At 32.7% G+C, this 24,638-nt stretch overlaps 2 protein-coding genes across 4 annotated transcripts; one reads left to right on the top strand and one right to left on the bottom strand.

Annotated features, from left to right (window-relative positions):
• The first annotated feature begins 8,944 nt into the window (after positions 1 to 8,944).
• On the top strand, positions 8,945 to 10,796 carry LOC114394186 (protein RTF2 homolog). 2 transcript variants are annotated; one of them, XM_028355833.1, is made up of 2 exons: positions 8,945 to 10,180; positions 10,426 to 10,796. In XM_028355833.1, the coding sequence occupies exon 1, from the start codon at positions 9,087 to 9,089 to the stop codon at positions 10,173 to 10,175; it is 1,089 nt and encodes a 362-aa protein (XP_028211634.1). In that variant the 5' UTR covers positions 8,945 to 9,086; the 3' UTR covers positions 10,176 to 10,180; positions 10,426 to 10,796. The 2 variants fall into 2 exon arrangements, with proteins under 2 accessions (XP_028211634.1, XP_028211627.1); XM_028355826.1 differs by having other exon boundaries at positions 8,945 to 10,187.
• Positions 10,797 to 13,270: 2,474 nt separating this feature from the next.
• Positions 13,271 to 16,051, bottom strand: LOC114394176 (tRNA pseudouridine synthase A-like). Of its 2 annotated transcripts, none has more exons than XM_028355804.1 (3): positions 15,923 to 16,051; positions 14,038 to 15,433; positions 13,271 to 13,923 (listed from the first exon to the last, which is right to left on the bottom strand). In XM_028355804.1, the coding sequence occupies exons 2-3, from the start codon at positions 15,267 to 15,269 to the stop codon at positions 13,509 to 13,511; spliced, it is 1,647 nt and encodes a 548-aa protein (XP_028211605.1). In that variant the 5' UTR covers positions 15,270 to 15,433; positions 15,923 to 16,051; the 3' UTR covers positions 13,271 to 13,508. The 2 variants fall into 2 exon arrangements, with proteins under 2 accessions (XP_028211605.1, XP_028211615.1); XM_028355814.1 differs by having other exon boundaries at positions 14,038 to 15,214; positions 15,923 to 16,032.
• Between the last annotated feature and the right edge of the window lie 8,587 nt (positions 16,052 to 24,638).

Here is a 24,638-nt window from a genome sequence, read left to right as displayed (position 1 = left end):
TTGGTGTTGTGTGACAACTTGCGTCGTTTATGTAAGGAGAAGGTAAGCCACGTATCGTTTTGTACGTCCTGTGACATGGGACAATAAAGCCAGAATTCGTTTGGTGGTTCTGAGATTGCCAAGTGTTCTTTGATTTTTCTGAATTACCTTGTCCTTTCTATCTTCAAACTTTGTCATAATGTAATCGTAATTAGGATATATCATCATGCCGTGGCATGTAGTCATGGAAAAAATGTTACGAGTAAATCAAATTTTAGTTTTCCTCCTTTTTTCTTGGAGGAAGAGAGAGATTGATCACTAACAGAGTTGTGTTGGGTGGGTTTGATTATGATTTATCAGGGTAAAAAAGAGTTACTGCGGCAAAAAGAATCGGACAACAATATTCGTAGAAAGGAAGGAATATTCTGCATATATTTGCTTCCTCTAAAAAGTATAAGTGTAAAGTAAGAATGTATTCACAGTTAGTTAAATTTACGAATTAGTACTTTAATTCAAATTAATGGTGGAGACACTTTTCTTTTTCATATGTTCTATGCATTTACAACTTTGAAAAGGCTAAATGCCTTCGTTCTAATTTAATCTATACAGAAAAATGTTTATATGATGTTTCATATATTCATGCCATATAACCTCTTACATCAGAATTTGTATCCTCTTTAGTAATTTTCTCAACATTATTTATCTAACAAAAATCGAACAAAATAATAAAAATTCATTATTAGGATAAATGTTAATGAAAATTGGTCAATTTATTTCACGATTTTTTAAGATTATTAGTAAATGCTACTGGAGTTCGGTAAATTCGCATCAAAATTTGTCAATGATAGCTATTTGTGCAAGAAAAAGCACGTGTGGTTGATATTTGGGTTTATCTTTTGTTTAATTTACGTGGCGCTAATTAAACGGTGAGTTATTGGAGCTGCTAGTTCTAGTTTGTTAAAATGTCACAATATTCGTCTTATATTTTATATTAGAATAAGCAATGGTTAACACTTTGGGATTTATACCCCATATACACTCTTATAAATAGGTTAAATTGTCAAAATTAGGACGAACATACGACGAGTGAGAGAGAGAAGGAGAGGAATAGATAAAGGTGTAAAGTTAGTACAGAAAAAAAGTGGAAAAAATCAATGCTTTATATATTATGGAAAAAATATCATTATTTTCTCATACACAGATAAAGGAAGTTGAGGATGTCTGGCCCGAAAGATCAGTATAGAATTGGCTACGATAAAAAATAATTCTTAAACACTACTCAAGATACTAATGTACAATATATACTACGAAGATGGGGAAGAAAAGTCAGAAGAACGTGCAACTGAAGCTGGTACCCAATGTACCATTGGAAATGTATTTTGGGCCACAATTATTCAATTAAGGGGCCAAAACATATAACTAATGAGATTGTGGAAACCTATAAAGCTTGAAACCTTAAACACACAGTCTTAGGATCTTGTGTAAACTACTCAGACTTCTATCATTAATTAGGCTGAAACCTGAAGCACTTTTAATGCTCTCACTCTAGCACTCTCATTCAAACCAAATTGTTAGGCTGAAGCACTACTTAATCTAAAAGGCTAGATAGTTCAAGATAACTTGGTGGTAATTTTTTACAAGTTTATAGTATAGTCCAATCTCGCACGTGACCAATACCCTCAACTAAATTCCTACCATTCTCATTTGGTTTAATCAATGACCTACAACCAGACAAAGTTTCGGAGGGTTTTGTCCAAATTGAAAACAACATCCGACACATTGGGATGTCAGGTTCTCGTTAAATGAGGGGAATTAGCAAATAACTTGGATCCAAACTTTGACTAAATCTACAGCCAATGCCATTTTTTTTACATTTGAATCTTTTAAACATAAAATGAGTAGTAAATATTTATATTCGAAAAATCATCGGCATTTCTGAAAGTTTAATGAAGTGTTCTGAACACAGCTTTCATGATGGAAAACAATATGGAATGTAATAAGTTGCATAATTGTGAATAATGAATATAAAGCAAACCCAAAAAGACACCTTTTACTGTAGAACATCGATTGTCCAATGTGCATCGCATGCAATTTATATGTTGTGCTGGAATAAATGATAACTTCCGGGAATATTTATCTCTCTTCTTTGTTGGCACCTTATTCAGACCACCTAAACTATTCCCACTTTTGAAGCTGATGCATGATGTCCATGAAGACATCATGTTAAAAGGAAAATTAAAAAAAGCTCGAATGAAGGTAACTCATTGATTCAGAACTGTTACAGTACAGAGGTTATTATACAATAGAGTCATAAGAGTGAGCTAAAATCTAGGAGATTAACTAGGACATTGACTAATCTAAGGGAAAGGAAATTTTCTTCAGAAATTACTTACACATGGGCTAAATCGGGGAACGAAAATTGGAACTTTCTAACTAACAGGTATTTACACGTGTGAAACATATCAATAGATGTAACACTCCAACTGCCAACTAATGATTAATAAGTGATAGAAATCATCATGTCCCAAAGCCTGTAAAACCTCTACAAAACAACATCAAAACCTTATCCCACTATGTTATTTGACACGGTTAATTGACGATAAATTTTCAATGTGTTTAGTTCATTCAAGAAAATTAAACTATTAGATGCAATGTGAAGTGCGACTTAATTTGTGCTTAGTTTTTTCTACAGTTTTACGATAATTTATTTCCTCTGCTGAAATGTACCCTTTGTCAACAACACGAGCTGTGTATCGCTCAACGAGAAACTGCATGATAGTACGTATTAATTTTGAAGACCTATTTACAAGCTACAACCAATTAGTGGTTTCTTAATCAGATAGCAGTTGTAACAATTCGTGTCTTATCCTGTTCGAGGACAGCAATTTCTAATTCCATAGCATGGTTGGGACAGCTTCAACCAAAAATGCTTTGGTTACTAATGTGTCTGGGCTTGCAATGGGTTCGCATTAGTAGTCAAGTATTCGGAGTTAATTCTCATTTTCTCTAAGAATGTGAATTTGATTGTTCCTAATAATCCCTTTAAAATCCCGCTTGATAGACAACCTTTCTCAGTGAGATTCACTTATGCCCAAGGGCTAATTGAGTAGTTGTGACTAAGTAAAATTGTTTGCCATATAAATGCAGTAATCCTCTTGATGAATCTGCGCATTAGTATTAGAGGCATCTCGATCTTCATTCTACCACATTTAAGTTTTAACAAATATAAAACAAAAAATGGTAGAGGTAAGGTTAGCATTGAGACAAATAATGAGTAAGATAAAGGTAGAGGTAATGTTAGCATTGAATTAATTTCCAAGCATATTGTCTTATACTTTAGAAAGAAAGGCATGCCAAGGTGTGATTTAATTCAACACCACACACAACCTGACAAGAAAAGAATGGGTTGTTGGGGATATCGGGTGGTAGATACTTGATAGAGATGAGCTCTACCTCTTCTCAGATGTAGCAAGAGCCACTAGTTTTATCACTGAATGCGTGGTTCATAGCAAATCTAACTCCATTGCTGGGTAATTTATGGCTGAGGAGAGAGGACTATTTTCATGTAATTGCATTATTGCCATTTGAGGATAAACTTGTAATTCTTCCTAAAAAAAAAAGTATGGACCACATTGACATGTTTTATTTCCAAATAAAATTGCATGGCCCACCACCATGAAATTGATCATTGATCAAGGATATGATGTACTAGTGGGAGTACATGTTTTGGTCTTATTCAACCAAGCTTGGCTAGCTCAACAACCTTTTAGGTAGTGAAATTCTGATATAGCCTTCAAAACAGATGTTGAAATTTATCATAAAAAATTCAAAGAAATACTAACAATGCACTCTTATACACCACACAAAGATTGAATAAAATTCATAGACTTGTATATATTTCACTGTCATTAAAAAATGTGTTCAGAGAAGAACATTTGACAAATTTGGAACTGGAGCTCAATGAATCTGTTGGAATAGCACATGCGAGGTGTCTTAAGTCTCAGGTGAAAAAATAATACACTAGAGCAAGAATGATGGCTTATAAGCTTAGATTATTCTAAATGATAAGCCTTTAGGTTAGTGATGTGGTCCTTTTCTTTCTTGAATTGGGGGAAGAGATAAGGCACCATGACTTGAATCAGTGTTTAGAAGAAAAGTTGTCTAAATCATTGTTTTTTTCAATTTTCTTATTTCTACCCTTCAATTGATTTAGTTATTCAAATTCGATCTAACAGGAAGTTTTTTAGATTGAATTAGTTTTTATTTATTCTTTTATTTTTTTTAGAATGTAAATAACCAATCGATCTAATAATACACAATCAATATAATAAAAAATAATTCAGATTATCAAGCATCTGATCCTATAAGCTATTTGTTATCGTTACAAGTCTAAAATTAATGTATCTCATTTTATTTTTGAACTAGTGGAAAGAACACAATATCGCAGTTAGCATTTTTTAAGTTTGAAATTAAGTCTAAAAAATTGAAACTAACTCGCTTACTTTATTTTTGTTGTGATTTATTTTATGATTTTATTAAAGATATCTTATATATCCTATGTCATTCCCTTTAGAATTTATTCTTCAATACAAAATTTATATAGTAAAAAAGCAATTAAGTTTTAAGCTGAATTAGATTAATAAACTTATAAAAAAAATAGAATAGCGTGATATAATTTAGATAATAAGATAACAAAGAAAAAAAAACTGTTATAATAATTACGTAAGTATTTAATTATACCAAATATATATTAATCTAAATAGGATTAAATTATTTTTAAATTTAAATTTAAAATCAAATCCCTTTCAATAGAAAAATAATTTTTCAATTTTCAGCCTTTTTGATTTGTTTTTCAAATTTACATAATATCGAATTTTGAACATCTCTGCGCCTATCTTGAAGATCAAACTTGTTTCATTTTCTAATGAAACGTGTAATACTACATGAACATCTTACCTTGTTTACCACATGATGATTACAAGTTGTTGTTTTTTTAAATATAGAAAGCGTGTGATTCTAACCTAGGTATTTAGTTTTTTTTCTTCTTTTTTTTATAAAAAAAAGTATTTAATTTTTAGTTTAATTACTATTTTAATCATCTACTTTATTTTTTTGTTTAATTCGATCCTTTTATTTTTTAAAATTTTAATTTGATTCTTTAATTTATTTATTAGATCCAATTTGATCTCTTTATTTTAAAAATTTTCAATTAGGTCCTTTTATTTTCAAAATAGGTTCAATTTAATTTCACTTAAAATCAAATTTGGTTTCATTTTTAAAAATGTTTGGAGCTGACCGAAAAAAATTAGATTAAATTGAACTCATTTTAAAAAAAATAAAGACTTAATTAAACCTTTTTTTAAAAAATCAAATTAAACTTAATAAATAAATTAACAGATGAAATTGAACTTTAAAAACTGAAAAATAAATTAGAACAAAATAATAATTACTATCAAATACATAATTAAACTATAGTCGTAGGTTGTTCTAGCATAATTAATGATCTTGAATTTAAATATTGATAGTTACGTTCTTAGTTTTTTTTTTTTTGGTGGATATATAGTTATATTCTTAGTAATTCTATGATCTGATCTATCCACCTCGAACCAGCAAAAGTGAGTTACACTCAAAACAACTAACAAGTATTCAGTTTTTATGCCAAAAATGCTCGATTGTGGTTCAACATCCATAAAGCCGAAATACCAACTCAAACATTAAAGTTATTTCAAAAGGAAATTTGCATAGAACTGTCATAACTTACACTAGGTTCAACACTTTTTTCCCTAGATTAGATGATTAGAAATCACGAATATCTCTCGATCCACTGAATTACAAACAAATATAAAATTAGTAAATTTTAATTTAGATTTTATATAAAAAAAAAATCTTTAGTTTTCATCACCCAAAAAGTAAAATTTTAGTTTTTGTTTCTCCTAACACTCGCTAATGACTTTGTATTTAGCAGAGAAATTCAAATGACCATCCTAGATAACATCCGTTAGTATCTGTGATACAATGTCAACATGTTACCATAAAAAAAAAATCTAAACTTCTAAAATAAATATTACTTATCTGTCCTAAAATGATCTTTAGGAACCAAACATAGTAATTTCAAATCTTGGAGGGATTAAAAACCATGAAAAAAATTTGTAGGACCAAAGCCAAAATCCACTTATTTTATAGATACTAAAAATCAATAATTTTAAGTTTTAGAGGGATGAAAAAAAAGCTTAAATATGATTTTTTTTCTTCTTCTAAATATTGATCTATATTGATTTTAGTCCTTCAAAAATAATTTCATTGTGTTTAATCCTTGATTTTTCAAAATTATCCTTTTAAGTCCTTTATTTAACTTAGTTCATTTTTTCTGTTAAAAATTTATAGCAATAATAGAAAAAAATAAATCAAACTACAGTTATATTATTCTCAAACAAGTATATACAATTAAACTCGTATAATCTCTGTTCGTAGTGGAACCTAATTCTAAGAACAAACATTCATTGACTACAATAGGTGGAGATAACTTGCATTTAATAGAAAATTAATGAAGTTAAATAAAAGGACTTAAAAGATAAATTTTTAAAATTCAGGACCAAATACAATAGACTTATTTTTGGATATTTGGAAAATCAAAATTATATTTAACTAAAAAAATTTAGAGGGGTTAAAATTAAAACATGCTATTAACAATTTTACTAAAATCATATTTAAGAATTAAAAAAAACATCATTTTAAGTTATGTAACAAATATATTAAATAAGGGTGTGTCATGTGTGTGCATATCCAAGTAGAGGTGATAAAATGGATCGGATTAGTTAGATCAATTTAAACCTATCCAATGAAATGTATTGTTTAAATTTAAAATTTTTAATCCAAATTAAATGTAAGCTTTCTAGTCATTTTTTTATCCGATTCATTATAACTCATAACCCGCATTAGGCATCAGGATGCTATACCTGTATTAGACTTAATAGTTCATTTTGTCACCTATAATCCTAGAAACATTTCTATTGATCAGGATGGAGCTTTGTTAGGTATATCAGACAAATTGTTTGTGCATCCAGCATTAAAATAAAATTTCAAAAATGTTCTTAATTATTTTTTATTTTTATGGATTACATAATTCATATACCTCATACGGATTACGTGATCTTTAAGTGTTTTTCTTAATTTTTTTTAAAAATATTTTTTTTAATTTATTGATAAATTAATTTTTTTAATAATAATTTTTTTATTTATAAAAAATATACAAATTAAATAATTCGTATGAATTATGTCAAAATTAATTATCACAAAATTTATTATTTAAATATATATGCACATTAAATATACATTAGAAGTTTTAGTATTATATATAACAACATTATTTATTTTAAAATATAATTGGTCTATTAGTTAAGTTAGTTGGAGTGTCGTACTAATAATCTAAAAGTTGTAAGTTCAACTCTTGATTGAACCATTAATTTTAATTTAATTCATAAAACATATTTTTGAAAATAAATAAATAAATAAAATACTTACGGTAAGGCTTACCTATTGGGCTCAGCTGATCGGTATGCCCGTCTGGATGTTATTGATGATTTTCCCCACCAATGTTTCGTGCTTGCTTTGGATGAAGTTATGGACCAGCAAGTCTCTCGTGGCTATTCTTTTTAATGTTTTGTTTTTGGGCTATAAGGCCTCCTTTTTTACCGAAAAAAAAAACTAAATCACTAAGGAAATATTTGTGCCTTGAAAGTTTGCTCCTTCATATAAGTCTAATTTCGAAGGTTAAATTACTTCGTTAGTTCCTGAATGATTTGGTATTTTTTATTAAATCTTTGAATTTTTATTTTTAATTAGATTTTTAAATTTATATTTATTTTTTAATTAGGTTCAACACTCTACTGATCAGTGACATTTTGTTCACCAATATGGGCTCAAGTCCATATATTGTGACCTTGAAAATCACTGCAATGTTATGATATTTTATGCTAGAAAAATGAAGTAAATAAAATTAGTTTGAAGTTGCTTGATCAATGAAGTTAACATAATTTTCATAAAAATATGTTTATGTTTTATTATTCTATTCAAGTTTTAATTTTTTTTATAAATAATAAAAAAAGTACTCTTCCACGTATAATTTTTCTTGTGCACTGCACGGGATATATATATATATATGCACTAACGTATAAAATAATTCTGTAAACTTACATGAACCGTAAATTTATTACAATATTTCAAGAATCAAAAATATGAAATTCAAAACTTAAACTATTATTAATGTATTTTTATTATAATTTCTAACGACTTTTAAGTTTGTATTTTTTTTTTATCAAATTTGAGTCAAACTAAATCGATTACTAATGAGTTAAATTGTGTTAAGTTTATTAATTTTAAAAAACTTAAACATTTTTTAAATAAATTATAAATAATAATAAATATATAAAACATTTTTAAAATAAATTATAAATAATAATAAATATATATCAAAATACAAATAACACTAATTCATAGGATTTGCTAATTGTTTTCTTGGACATAAAACACAATAGGGATTTTAACATTATTTTCTCTCTCCTTCAAAAAAATATAAAGTATCACTGATCCCAAATTTTATTGTATTTAAAGATAAAATATCATTTAATTTTTATCTTTTTCGTTTTTATGGTTGTAAACATAACATAATTTAAATATATATATATATATATATATATATATATTATTTTTAAATAAAATAGAATTTGAAATGTAATAACTTAATTTAATAAAAATTTACTGATATTTTAATTCAATATTTATGTTGATACTAATTTTTTGTAACATTTTTATCCCTAAAGTAGACCCTTTCTAATGAAACGGAACTAACTTATGGATAGATTGACTGTAGTTTTTTTATTTTCGAAAAATAAAATTTAAATTTTGTATCTTTCAAGACCAATTTATCGATATTTTACATAATAAAGAAAAAATGTATAAAACTAAATTGTATCGGGTTACCTCCTTCAATTCTCAACGAAACCCGTCGTCAAAGTGGGTTTCCGGCAGAGATCATATATCTTCTAGGGTGTCCACCTTTGAAATTCAATCTCCAATTGAGCATCACAAACCCTAGAAAATCGTTCCAGATGAATACAAAATCGCTCCAAATCCTGGTGCACTCACCGGACCTCGGAATTTCCCTTCAATCCACAACCAACCACGAAACCCTTTCCGATCTCAAAAACTCTCTTTTCCCTCAATCACACCAATCCTTCTACTTCACCTTCAATGGCAAACCCCTCCCCGACAAAACCCCTCTTTCCCAATTCCCCCCTCTCTCCACCCTCTCTCTCCGCTCCCGCCTCCTTGGCGGCGGCGGAGACGGCGGCGCCACCGGAGCCGAGTCCCGCGACTGCTACCTCAACATGTACGCCGACAAGAAGCCCGACAAGGTGGACCCCAATGAACAGCGTCTCTCCAAGTGGCACAATTGCGCCCTCTCCAACGAACCCTTGAGAGAGCCCTGCGTGATCGATAAATTGGGGAATATCTTCAACAAGGAAGCGCTGGTGGAAGCGTTGTTGGGGAAGAAGCTTCCCAAGGAATTTGGGCACATCAAGGGTTTGAAGGATATGATTAATGTTCAGCTTTCTGCGATTCCTGGAGCGGATGATGGGGCAAAGTTTCAGTGCCCTGTTGCGGGGCTTGAATTCAACGGGAAGTATAGGTTTTTCGCGCTGAGGAATTGTGGGCATGTTTTGAGTGCGAAGGCTCTGAGGGAGGTTAAGTCTTCGTCGTGTTTGGTTTGTCACAAGGAGTATGCTGACGTGGATAAGGTTGTGCTCAATGGGAGTGATGAGGAGGTTGCGGTTTTGAGGGAGAGGATGGAGGAGGAGAAAGCTAAGATTAGGGAGAAGAAGAGTAAGAAGGTTAAGAATAATGGTAATGATGACGGTGTGAGTTTGGAAGGGACTAGGTTGAGTGGTACTAAGCATGGTGTTGATGGTAAGGGTGTAGAGAAAGCTTCGGCTAAGGTGGAACGAAATGGGAAGGTTGGTAATGGTAATGTTGGTTTGAATGGTGGTGCTGCTGCTGCTGCCAAGCGTTTCAAGGCTGTTGATCTGGCCCCGGCGAATGCTACAAAGGATGTGTATGCTTCCATCTTCACTTCGTCGAGGAAGTCTGAGTTTAAAGAAACTTATAGCTGTAGGTCTCTTCCTCTTGGAAGAAACTGATTCAGGTGTCTGGTATACAGTTGTCTCTACTGTTTTATTGTTATCCAATGTACTGAATTCTAGTTTGTGCCTTTGTGGTTATATAAGTGATTGACTTTTCCTGTGATGGATTTACTGGTTTCGTTCCCATCAGATTATTATCATTAATCTAACTTCGGAAGGAGTTTTGTTAATAACATCTTTTTATTTGGCAAGTGGTAGATTTTAGAAATTGTACTCATTGTTCTCCTACGATTCTGATTACACGCAGGTTGTGCATTATGATATAGACTATGTTTAAGTGAGAGATATCGTCTAAGTCGGGGGCTGAAGGTTCGAACATGTGACATTCACATTCAGGGTAATTAGTTTTGTTTCTCATGTATGAGTAGGTCAGCGATGTCCATGGTCCATAGAGTATTGCACTAGCATTACCCTTTGTAGATGAGGAATGTAAAGAAAGCGCTTGGAAGATGATATTATAGAGTGCTTATTTAAGCTTTATGAAAATAATTTAGGACTACTATAAATTCTTTTTAGCTTATTTCAACAAGCATCTTATTGTAGTTTATTGAAATAAACTATTTTTACCTTATTCCAATAGGTTTCATGCTTAAATATATGTTATAAATTCTCATGTTATAAGTTATTCTAAATTCTTCCTAATTCAATTTACCATTTAAACTATTCATATGCTCTACTTGGCTATTTCCTTGCTATCCTTTCAATGAACAACATTTTGACTTCATGTGTTGGATGAGCCTGTGTGATGCAGTGATGTCATGTTCTGTGTATATATGAAAAATGATAGTTTTCTGAAAGGGAAACAAAATAAAATTTTCTTGGAATGTTGTTTCCATCATATAAATACAAGTATATACTATGCAATTTTTGGTGTTTGTTGTGAGTGGTGATCAAAGAACTTAAATTTAAAAGCAAAACACAACAAATTTTCACAACTCTGCTTGTGGGCAAATTTTTCTTTCTGGACAAGATTCATAATCATAAAAATGGAAAGCAGAAATGGATTGAGTTGGGAAAGTATGGCGAATCTTGTTTTGACTTGTGCTCCTGCTGCCAAGCATTTTAAGGCTGCTGAAGTATGCGTCTATTTAGTCAAAGAAGTCTGAATTTAAAGAAACATTTACTTTTAGGCCCCTCCCTCTTGGTAGAAACTGATTGTGTCACTTGGTAATTGGTGTACAAGTGTCTGATTTTTTATTTTTTAATTTTGTTAAATGGAGTAAATTTTAGTACATGTTGTAGAAAAGATCGGCTTTTCATGTGATGGCTTTACCGATTTCATTCCCATTATATCATTGTCATTAAGCTTGCTTGGAAGGGGTTTTGTTAATGAATTCTGTTTATTTGGCCTCTTCTTCGGGAGGCAGATTTTAGATGAAAACTTGTACTCATTGTGCTCCCGTGGTCAATATTTTAAGTAAGACAAATAATCAAAATTGGGGTTTGAACGGTTGAACCTGTGACATTTAATTACTTCAGTTATTGTACTGCCTTTTCTTTGTAGATGAGTATTGTAATTTAAAGTCATCTTGTACTTGGTTATTTCTTTTTCATGAATGATATGTTTAAGATCCGGTATTTGGATTACGGTCCCCGCAAAGCATTTTGGATCTCCTCAAAACATCCGGTGGGTTTGCTTTTAATAAAATGGGTTAAATTAGATTATTGATCCTTTATTTTTTTTGGGTTCCATTTGGTCTTTTAACTTTTAAAATTGATTTAATTTACTCCTTTAATTTTTTTTTATTTGATTTGGTCTTTTACTTAAAAATAAAAAAAATTGTTCAATTTGATCTCACCGTCTTAATTAATGTAAGTTTTAATTAATGTGAGTGATCCTCTTGTCTAAATTTACTTTTACCGTTTAAATTTGATTTTATGGTCGATTCAATTGAATTAAATCGATTTTAAAAATTAGAAGATAAAATTGAATCTAAAAAAGAATTAGAGATCAAATCGAACATAAAAAATAAATTATAGAACTAATAAACTAATTTAACTAGATAAAATGTGTATTTGGTGAACCTGAATGACAGAATGGTTATGAAGAATGAAATCCGATTATAATGTACTAGGTAACTTCAGTGTTTGTTGTATTCAAAGAACATAAATTTGGAAGCTGCATTTTTTTTAGCAATTCTGCTTGTTCGCAAATTTTGCTTTGATGACGATATTCCTAATCAAAATATGAGAAGCCGAGATGGAGAGATTCCGAGAACTGGGAAAATAAACAGAGCATGGAAAAATGAGACAGATTTGCTGGCAAGTTGTAGGTAGTGTTTGGACAGAAAATTAGAAATCCATAAGAACGAAGAACAGAGGTATGTGGAACAAGGGGAATGCTGGGAATGTGAGATATCAAAATAAAAACAACAAAACACTTTCCCACACTATATCAGTATTCTCGAATTAAGGGATAATTAACGTGAGAATGAGAAACACGAGTTTGCAGAGCAAATAAAATATAATAATAGGATGATGAAAACTCTAAATTACTTTTCACAAGCATAGAATAAAGCTCTACATCTTTGTGGATTGTATACAGCATTGCAAATATCTTAGTAAATAAACTCAGTTTAAACATCAGTCTAATCTTGCTTATGTTAGCAACACTTGGAAGGCAGGGATCCATAAAAGTACTATCGGTCTCAATGCATGCCCACAGCAACAACAAAGTCCACGACATAGTAATCAGGCAACTTGTGCTTCCTTGACATTGTTGTACGAGGTCATTGTTGACCTTCCGGAGGCACAAAAAGAGCTGTTAACTTGCATTAATGAATGACATGTAATTAGGCAACTTGTGCTTACTTGACATTATCGATGCATTGTCTATAATCCATATATACAACAATGCATTATCGGTAGTGAGCCCTATAAATATATATAACGAAAGCATTCCAAGTTTAAATCACTCGTAGACATTGCAACAAAACATTTACTAACCACAAGATCATAAATAGTACATAAAATTTGCAATCGCCATATATAGAAGATGAAAGAAAGAAACAGAATTCACAAGTCATATAGGCATTTCTTTTGCAATGGATTTAAATTTAAAACACAGATAAATGACCATTGCTCAGCCATGGTTTAGATAAGTAAAAATCATATTGAACAGAAAATATAACAAAAATATTCTTTCGTTTCTTCTTATTAGTGTCTTTACCGAGTGACAGACACAAACAGACCACATCTTTTGTATATTGATTGTATGTGAATGTTGCGAAGCAGGGGTGCTAGGCAAATAGTAATCAATCAGAAGTAGTGAATAGTCAGGCACAAATCAATTAGAAAGAAAGAGTTCATATTGAACAACTGGAACACAATTCACTCAGTCACAACTTCAGGATCAGCACTCTTGTTATCAGTGATGGCTTCTTTGAGATCGGCACCCTTGTTATTAGTGGTGGCATCTTCAGGATCAGCACTCTTGTTATCAGTGATGGCTTCTTTGGGATCAGCACTCTTGTTATTGGGGATGGCTTCCTCGTTGATAACACGCAGATCTGGATAATTTCTATGGTTCAAAGAATGCAACCAAAGAGCGACAGTTCCTTCCTTCTGTTCCGTGGAAGCAATATGAGAATATATGTACTTCATTTTGAACTCATCAGCTTCTTTCTCATATGCTTTCATTGACAACTCTTCATGATCTTTCCACTTCTGGTTATATGAAGTGAAGAAGCACTCGTCCAAATATAATCCCACCTCAGGGGCAGTAGGCACATTAATGTTAACATCCCTGCATTAAGGAAACCAAAAGTGAAAATAAAAAATAAAAAATTACATCCAATGAGAATCGGACTGCACTTTAAATAGAAACTTGTAGATAAGAAACAATAGAAGTTGTACTCACTGCTGCAAAGCTTCATCGATAAGTGACTCTGGTGCACAATTTCTCATGATTGCCACTGCCAGCCCAATCATCTTCCGTATCTGATGAAGCATGAAGCTCTGTCCCACAACCTCACACTTTACAAATTCCACGCCCTCAACTACAAGAGTGGTGTTTGCATTGAATGAAATAATGTAACGTCGAGCAGCAGGGTCCTCAGCTTTTGTTCTGGTGGTGAAGTTATGGAAATTATGAGTCCCTACAAAGCACTTCAAAATCTTATTAAATCTCTCTCTCTCCTTCTCACCATAACAGAACCTACTTCCATTGGTTGGCTTATCCTCTCCATTAACTTTTTCTTCCTCAAGAATGTCTGAATTATTCACAGATTCACCATTCAAAGGAGTACCCTCTTCCTGAACAGGAATCACAGTCTCAAGGCCAGTTTTACAGTTCATGCCACCCTTGTTATCATTCCCAGATTCCTCATTTAAATGATTATCATCACCTTTGCTCAAAGAAACCTCCACATCTTCTGTAACTCCAGAGTCTCTGTTTGATGAAATACCAGCCTCAACATCCACAGCTTCTAGTTCCAGATTCTGCTTACGATTACCAACTAATCCTACCACCTTTCGGCCCCTCTCAGAACACTCCAAACACTTAACAAGCTCATTTCCAGATCCCAAACTAGCCATGACAGTCTCTCTATCACGATGACAGCTTGGATCAAGAGCAAACACGGGAATGAGATAGACATACCTCCTCCGGTCGCAAAACTTCTTGGCATTAAAAGAAGCTGTCACACGTTTGTAACCAAAGATCCTTATCTGAGAGGGGAGGTTTGAATTAAGGCGGTCAACAAGGCCAGGTGGATCAATATAGAACCGGCCTGAGACAACCTGACCAACAGCACTAACACCTTTATCAGTTCTAGCTGAGCGAGCCCAGTCATATCGTTTAGGAACTCCACGATCCTGTTCAGGAACAGCTCCAGACACATACAAGGCTTCTTCTAGGTCACCTTCAATGGTCTTTGCACCAGGGTTTTTCTGCATACCCTGATAGCCAACACCACAGTAAGCAAAGAAAATAGCAACCTTACGGCGCTTGTATCTTTTCTTGGTGCCTGTTTCTTCATCATCAGAAGTTGTGGTGGACATCTTCAACTTCTTGGGCTCTGGCTCCTCCGCAGATACTGGAGGTGGTGGAGGCAGGGATGAACTTGTCAGTGTTGTATCTGAGTTTTCCATTTTTTAGAAGTGACAAGAATATGACTGGTAGAAGGCAATGCTTTAAAATCCGGAATGTTCAACAACCCGAAAAAGGAACTGGCTCAAGACTCAAGAGTCAATGGCCTGGCCAGGCCAGGGAACAACTATGGCCAAACCAATGACACCAACATGAAGTCACAAACCTAAACAACAATTTGACATATTAATACAGAAATGAACAAATCTTTATCCTACGCTATATTAGAGTCTCTTTCAGAAACATTTCTAGTTTTTACATATAGCTTCAGATGCAATTTCCATTTCATAAAGTTTTAACCAACTCGTCTTATCACTCTTATCTCTAGTTTTTTTGGGGATTCTTATTGTCTTGCAACTTAAAAGGTAGAAGAATAAAGGATTAGAAACACGTAAGCTACAACATCTATTATTTGATTAATGTTAAAAATTGATTTATAATTGATACAGAATAAAAGACAGAATCTTTTCAGATAAAAAATAGATGGGAAATATCCAAAGATCATTAGGAACATCTACCCATAACATATGATTTTAAATTCCACATCCACTTTAGAGAGAGCGAAACAAATGGCACCTTTATATTATATTTTTTTTTTTTAAAAAAAAGAAAGAGCATAAGACAATGAAGCAAAGGTGCGCAGAAGAAGTGTTACCAGAGGAGGAGCAAAAGAAGGTTTGAGAATGCTTGCTGTTGCTGGAGGTTGAACTACAAAATGAGAACGTGAGTGCGAAAAAGATGTAAGAACGTTAAACCCTCGTTTCAGTTTCAGTATCAGAAAGAAACTAGACACGTCCACTACCTGCTTCCGATTGGGGCCCCCAAATTCAATGGACAAGCCCATAAGGTTTTTGTATATGGGCCTTAACCCAATATTGAATAATGAGACTATAGTTATTAATTAATATGTTGTATAAATCGTATATGAAAAAAAAAGGAAATATAAATCATGCTTACATCTATAGGTATATTTATCCACATTTGGTTTTGAATTTTTTTAGACATATTTATCTTTTATTTTCTATAAATTAACTACCTTTTTCTCTATTTTAATTTTATTTTCTCTTTTTTTATTCAGTATTCCTCATTTTTTATATATTTATCCTTTAACTGCTGCAAACCACTCATTACCTTCTACATCTTTCCCACTTGATAGATGCAAGAACAATGAATCTTTCTATCACAAGTATAAAAAAAAACATTGAAAAATTGAAAATTGTAGAGAAATAGGTTGGAAATATACTTTAAATAGCCTTGATAGTTCGATTGTGACTCTTTAATTTAAAGTGGTAGTGTATAAAAACTAAAGAGCGGTAGATATATCAATTCTTAGTTTAAATGAGTAAAATTTATACCCGCTCAAGTTAGCTTAGTGATAACAAAGTTTAGGTAATTTACATAAGATTTTAGATTTAAATTTCATTATCATTATTATATAAAGGAAACAAAAATGAGTATAAGTTATGTTGTACTTAATTTAAATTATATGTGAATTCTTTCTTCTTCTTTTTTATTTTCAGGTTTTATTTTATTGGGGTCAAACCTATTTAATTAAATACCAATAAGTCATGATCTCAAGTATTGAATTTGATCTCTTTAAATAAAAGGGTAAATAGTCATTTTGGTCCCTGAAAGTGTAACTCGCTGTCAATTTGATCCCTGAATCGAGATAAATTGTAAAATAGTCCCTGAAAGTGCAATCTGTTAATCACGTTAGTCCCTGCCGTGAATGGAGTAGTTAACGCCGTCAGTTATCGCCGATGTGGCTCGTTAAGTGCCACACAGACATGATTATGTGGATTTTTTATTTCTAATTTCGTTTATTTTAATGAAATGAGGGACCAAAACGAAAGTAAAAAACCCTCATATATCCTCCTCCTCCTCTTCTTCTTCTTTAACATAACCCTTAAATAGAACCTATGCCATCTTCTCCTCCTCCTCAAAAATCGCACCATTTCGTTCTCTCTTACTATCAACAATGTCGCAGAGGAGCAATGCATCATCATCTCGAACAAGAGTTTCATCACAAGTTGTTCTTTTTTGTGGTTGTGGTAAAAGGGCTGTTAGGCGTGTTGCTGGAACAAATATTAACAGAGGAAGGGCGTTTTTCACTTGTTCAATTAATAAGGTATGTCTATTTCACATTTATTGATTTAGGGTTTTGATTTCACATTGGGGGTTTTGATTTAGGGTTTCTATTTGGGGCTTTTCAGGATGAAGTTGGATATTGTGGGTACTTTATTTGGGTTGATCAATTGATTGAAGTACTTGGAGTTGATGATTCACTTGGGACATTTTCCATGGAACAAAGAAGACAATTTGGAAGAGAGGAAGATAAGACAATGTGGAAGGCTCAAGTTAACTCAAAGCTTGATTGTATGGGGATTGAAATGAAGATGTTTAGAACAATTGTCTATGGAATGTTCTTAATCCAATTGTTGTCAATGGTGGTGTTTGTATATATTCACAAGTACTAGGAATATATATATTAAGTGTAATGATGTAATTTGAGTCTTAGTGTGTTCATGTTGTTATCTACTTGAATGCTTTTAATCAATTTGATGTAATGCTAATCTAAGGAATGTTATTTTGTTGTCTTAGTATGTTCATTTTGTTGCAAAATTGCATAAGATTCAGTTCTGCATAAGGGCATAATCTGTCAAAAAACAATGTTGTATAACTGTATAATTGGTTCCAGAAAATCAATGCGTAACTGTCATTTTAGTCCCTGAAAGATATACGTTTATATTGTTTTAGTCCCTGTAAGTTGTCACTTACTGTCAACTTAGTCCCTGAAAGTTACACGTGAAATCAAAATAGTCCCTGCAATTTAACCAGAATTTTACCAACCTCACCAGAAACTTAACCAGGAAATATAGTCCCTGCAGTTTAACCAAAATTTTACCAGAAATTTAACCAGAATATTTCAACACATAAATTGTTCAAAACATATGCATAATTGCATAAGTGGTTCAAAACATATCCTAATTACTCTATTACAACTTCATAATTTGTTCAAAAGATATGCATAATTGCATAAGTGGTTCAAAACATATCATAATTACTCTATTACAACTTCATAACTAGTCTTCAAAAGATATGCATAATTGCATAAGTGGTTCAAAACATATCCTAATTACTCTATTACAACTTCATAACTAGTCTTCAAATTTCTTCAACCTTGATTCTGACCATGTCCGCTTGGGGGAAGTCTAGGAGTTGGCATGAATGTCATCATCACAAGCTGACTACTTGGCATGGGACACGAAACCATAAGTGGTGTAACATCCTCATCGGGTGGTGGTGGAATTCAATTGGGTGGTCTGCGTGAAACACCTGGATAGCAACATCCATTTGTGTTGTGACCTTGATGACCACATCTCTGGCAAGTTATGATTGAGTATGATCTCTTTGACTTTGTAGTTTATGAAGGGTTCTCAGTAGTGTCCTTCCTTCTCTGTTTCTTAGGTCTCCCTGGGCGCCTCTTAATTGGTGCAGGTGTTGGTCTATCATATGAAGTTGGTTCCCAATATTCCTCACCTTGTGTTGGTTTGATGAAATGCTCATATGTGGCATTGTATGATCCCATTGTCAGCCACCCATGACAAAAATCCTCAGGTTTTCTTACCTGATGTGCAATGCATGCAATGGCATGTTCACATGGCATACCTAATGTCAAAAACAAGGGAAGGACAGAATCTCTTATGTGTCAAAAATAGAATATTAAACAAGTTCTATTCTCTGAACAGGTAAAAATAAGCAATGCATTAAGGGTAGGCAAGTTCCTGTATACAAAATGAAAGGCTACCATTAAGGGTAGTTGTGCAGACTTAACACTTAAATATGAAGGTGAATAAGTAGGATCAGCCTCACCCTCACTATCAGCTTGTATCACTTGTGATTGAGTTTGAACTTCAATATCAACCATTCTACAATAACATAAACACATATATGCAGTAACTATAAGTCAAAATCACAAGCATTAACAATTTCATACTAACTTTTAAATCTAATATTCAGCTTCATATAACCCACTGTCTTAGTAGAAGAAGAAAATTAAATCAAGTAATACAAGCTTAACTGAAACAGAGAACAACACTTTTCTTCAAGGCAATGCATGCAACTATTCATATTTCTAATGAACATATCAGTGAAACATAAATAACAACAATGAAAGGCTCCAAATGATAAAAGCCCAAATTTTCCCTAATTTGTAACCCTAAAAACCTATCTAAAACATAAATAGAATCAAACCAACTAATAAAGTTCCAATATCAATGCAATATGAAACTAACAACAATGAAGTGCTAAAAGATTAACTTGCATCTATATTTGAAATGGGTATTTCTGTAAACCCTAGAACTATGAAACTGTAGAAGAAAAATCAGAATGGAAGAAAAAACAATCAACAATGAAGCTCAACGATGAAAATGGAGAAGAAAAACCGATGAAGATTATGGAAATTTTCAGAAACAGAGAAGGCGCAACATACCTTAAACCTCGTTTTCGAACGATCAACGATGGAAGCCGAGGACGAACGATGAAGAACGAACAATGACGAGAAGTGATCAACGACGATGGATGATGATAGTCGAGGAAGAAGAAGGTTGATGGTTGAGGGTTGATGGTGGTTTTGTCTTCTCCAGAGAGTTGAAATGGGTTGTGGTCCCTGATAGTTGAAAAGGTGAGAGAGTGGGAGTGTTTTTGTTGTTTACTAAGAGAGTTGAAAAGTTTTTGATAAAAAAACCTAAAACGTGACTTTTGATTGTTTTTTAATTAAAAAAACATTATTTAAATAAATAAATGTTTAATGTCACTTTGGTCCCTCATTACGTGGCATGTCTATGTGGCACTAAACGTGCCACATCAGCGAAAACTGACGACGTTAACTACTCCATTCACGGCAAAGACTAACGTGACTAACAGATTGCACTTTCAAGGACTATTTTGCAATTCATCTCGATTCAGGGACCAAATTGACAGCGAGTTACACTTTCAGGGACCAAAATGACTATTTACCCTTAAATAAAATCTCAAGTTTAAAATCTTGTAGATGAAAATTGTAATTGACAAAAAAAATCTATTAAAAGTGATCAGATTTCTTGACAGAGATTAATTATCGATAAAACATGTGACACCCTCTACCCCTCATATATATATTAATAAAGGAATAAAAATTCAAATATTAATTAAAATTATTTTTAAAACATTTTTAAATACAAGCTTTTCAAATGGGTAAAAGGCTCACATTCACTTTCTTCTACATCATATTCAAACTTGTCCAAATAAATAATAAAGTCATCTCGACTCAAAGAAAGTCATATAAGTTTCATACAATTAATATAGAACCTATATCCTAATGTCACATCCTATCAGAGCGTGGTGTTCCCGTGTCCTCTAGCATGAGGTTCTTCATAGTCATCCACCTATTCATCTGTTCCCCCGAACACAAGTTCAAGATCATCACAGGATCCAAACACAACAACACACAGGGAGTGAGTTATCACATTCCTAGCTAATAGAGAAACAAGACAATTAAATATGCATGTTATATAAATGAGATACCACTTGTTTAAACATAGCTCACGTAACTTCACCACTTTGTCATTCAAAATTCACTTTTTAATCATCAATCACATTACACAAGAATCCCACACTCTGATCAAGATATAATAACACATCAATTAGCAAGCATGTGCAACAGTTATGCTAAGACTCAATCCTATATGCAATGTGGTACCATGTCAGTGAAAAACCACCCTGGGGCGCTTAGGAGTACATAACAAGACACACCACACAATGAGTTTGTCAGGTCACTCTCACTAAGTAAGATCATAGGGAGACCAGTCAGGGTCACGATGTTTTGCGAGAATGCTCCAACCATATGAGATCAACATAGGCTTAAAGGAGCACTCAAATCCGGTGACCCCCAAGGCCTACACTCCGAAGAGTCCGTCAGGGCCTCTCCCTCCTGATTCAGGTCCAACCCCTAAAATAATTTTTTTTGCATGCAGACACTGCTCATGAATTATACAATACCCACGACCTTACACTTGTGTTTTAAACACGTTCAACACAATTGCGCTACGATTTAACACTTGTTCCTAAATAGGAAACCTACATTTTCTCTTTAACACTGCGCATCAACGCTTTTCTCAAGATAACACTGGTCGGGTTATTGTACAATTCATAGCTTACAACACAAGTAATTTCACATCAAGTGTTAACTACACACTTATCCACAACTAGAACTCATTCACAATTTCACATCTCATAGTGTGACAATCCATCATCACATGTTTACACGTATCTCACAAATTAACACATGTTCAACTTTACACTTATACTCAATCTCAATAACAATATTATAATCTCAAAGCAACATGTTATTCTACAATTCATCACATACTCACAATTTGAATCATCATTTCATATCCTCAATATAACAATTTATATAAAAGACCATCACAACATGAGGACTAAAACCCCTCAAATAATATTACACAATTATATCAAAATCATAGGTCGAAACATACAAATATCAAGAGCACAATTTATCAAGCAATCTTCATTAGGACATCAATATTTTATTTATAATCATAAAGGAAAAATTATAATTTAACAAACATCCCAAAATAAAACCCTAATTTAATCCTCTAAGGATCCCTACACATGTTCTCACTAATCCCCAATTGTAAATAACTCATCCCTTACCTCTAAGCGGGCTCACGTGTCTTTAGCCAGCGATAGCAACATCTCTAGCGGTTCCCGGAAATTCTTTCAATTATTCATCCGACTGCTCCGATAGAATTCCCAAACGTCAGAGAGACGGAGAAGAGATTGAAACCTCCACTTGTACTGTCTTCATACGATTCCTTTTTCTCCCTCCGCGAATATTATCTCTCAAATCCCAACGGTGGAAGCGTGCGGAATTGAATTTCAAACAACATATCCAAATTTCACAATAATCCAACGGTTAACGAAACCGGGATCGTAGTTTTACCAAGACAGCTCTGGGTTTCTGCGGGAAAGAAAAAGGCTACAATTCGAAGGATTTTTCTCTCAGTTCAGACATGATATCGAAATTCCCAACGGTAAGAATGCTAGGAATTGTGTTGCGAACATGATACTCAAATTTCACGACGATCCAACGGTGAACGGGTTCGAGATCGTCGTTTTTCTGAGACTGGTTTGGTGGGCTGCGGGAAATAGAAAGGGTTTTGAGAGAAGGGGAAAAACGAAAATGAGGCCAAAAGGAGGCAGCTAACTTAACATAACTATTTATACCTAGGGTGCTCAGCCTATTATTTGCTCTATATTTATTTATTTATTTATTTATTACTAAAAAGCTTTTTAAATTTATTTACGAAAAATTGGGATGTTACAAAACACATCTTTTGATTGTCGTTGTGACCATCTAAACCTCTATTTGAGAAATAAGTTCCTCAATACTTTTGCATTGAAGTTGCCTGGGACTTTATGTAACAACAAAATGATAAGAGAAACTAATATGCACAAAGTTGGTTAACATTTCATACAAATAATATGATAGTCAAGAAACCTATTTAATTGAATAAAAAAATCATCTTAAAAATCACATTAACCATAATTTATAATAGGATGACCGTAACGCACCACAGTTAAATTCTAATTTTATTACAAATGAGTTGTGATAACATTTGAAAGAACCATGACACAATAATAATATTTATAAGGGAGAGTGTTGACTATAACAATGTGGTATGCCACGAGCATTCAGCGATATTTGTTTTAGATTATGTCGGTACTGGTTTACATTTTACTGAAAACACGGTCCACAACAAGTTAGCAGAGGTAATTAACAAGTATGTTGCTTTTGTTAGATGCAAGTGTGCCTTATTGTCATACAATTGTTGGAAGCGCCCACGTTCACGTTCGAAATCTTTTGTTATATTTTATTTTATTATTTTGGAACATTTAGTTATTTTGAATCTGGTCCATTTTTCATCCATATTCAAACCATATCTTTGCAAATATATTTGCAACCACCTTCAGTAACAAATCACGTACCCATCATTTATCTCACGTACTGATAACTTCTTATACGTGATAAAGGGGTTTCTCAATCCTTAATACAAGGTCTAGATCCATGTAGTCAAGAACAACAATTTGCATGTTCTCTTTCCAGTCCTTAAAATTTGTACCATTAAGAACCGGAACCGAATTCAGATTAGTAGATATAGAAGCAACAACAACTGAAAAGATCAAAACAAATAATACAATAAGCTCACATAACAGTCATCAATGCATTTAAATTAAATAAAGGTATATCTCATCTCAAGATATCTAGTGCACCATTAATATGAAGTCTTTGGACAATGATATTAATTGCTAGTGATATCTTTGTTGTAATGTTCAAACATTGATAATAAAAGCATATCAAATAACAAACCCATCTTTTGACATGACTTATTATTCACATGCAAAACCTCATAATTACCACATGTGTGCGTATGTAAATTAGTTAAATGATAACTTTCCTTTGGGCCAATCACCATTCATATAAATAATCACACACGTTAAAACATTTCTCATGAACAATCTACACAAAGAGAGGTCACTTTGGTGATATCTTGATTCAATTAACTCATTTAAATGCTAAATAATTAAAATGATATACCATAATTGAATTTTGAACATTGATGCACCAAATCCAAAATTAAAATGTTTCTTGAGTAAATTACATCAATCATAATCACATGCTTTCTATTTATGTAGAGAGAAATTATTGTATAAAGATGAATAGAACCCATTTGTGTTCTCATACTCAAAATCATGATGAAAACTAGACGCGGAAGTGTACATGTATTAGACATAATGGAATGATGATGAAAGGTTGATCAGATGATTGGTTTTGTGATCTTCCAATTGTAGAGAACCTTTTTTTTTATCTTTTTATGAATTTTTCCTCTCCTGACGGATAAGATGGGGACCATAACCCCTTATATTGGTAACTGCCATCAGTTATCCCAAATTTGATAATTATAATTTGACCCCTCATCAAATTATAATATCACTAATGGTATCTACATACTTAGTCTTTCATGACATATATGCCCCTAGCTATACTTTTGTATTGATTAGATCACTTTAATATTTTGCCTAATTATATAATGGTCCTAACTCATTTGTTATATATATATATATATGACCCACAATTGCTAACACCACCACCACTACTGCTACAACTACTATTATATTTGCTGCAACCAATCAAAGATTTTCTCAATGATGATCACCCTCTTTGTCCCTTTCATTCCTTTTCAAGTTTTCTTCTTCTGCCTCATCCTCCCAACGTGGGGGTGGTGAGCCATGGGCTGAGCTCAAGGGTG

This window comes from Glycine soja, chromosome 2 (assembly GCF_004193775.1).
Source record: "Glycine soja cultivar W05 chromosome 2, ASM419377v2, whole genome shotgun sequence".
In the NCBI taxonomy this organism is placed as follows: Eukaryota; Viridiplantae; Streptophyta; class Magnoliopsida; order Fabales; family Fabaceae; genus Glycine; species Glycine soja.
This window is presented reverse-complemented; position numbering and strand designations above follow the sequence as displayed.

Excerpts from the sequence above, each read along its gene's own strand:
- LOC114394186 (XM_028355833.1), top strand. The coding sequence starts at position 9,087 with ATGAATACAAAATCGCTCCAAATCCTGGTGCACTCACCGGACCTCGGA.
- LOC114394176 (XM_028355804.1), bottom strand. The coding sequence starts at position 15,269 with ATGGAAAACTCAGATACAACACTGACAAGTTCATCCCTGCCTCCACCA. Across the intron at positions 13,924-14,037 it reads ATCGATGAAGCTTTGCAGCA|GGATGTTAACATTAATGTGC; the intron begins GTGAGTACAACT and ends TCCTTAATGCAG.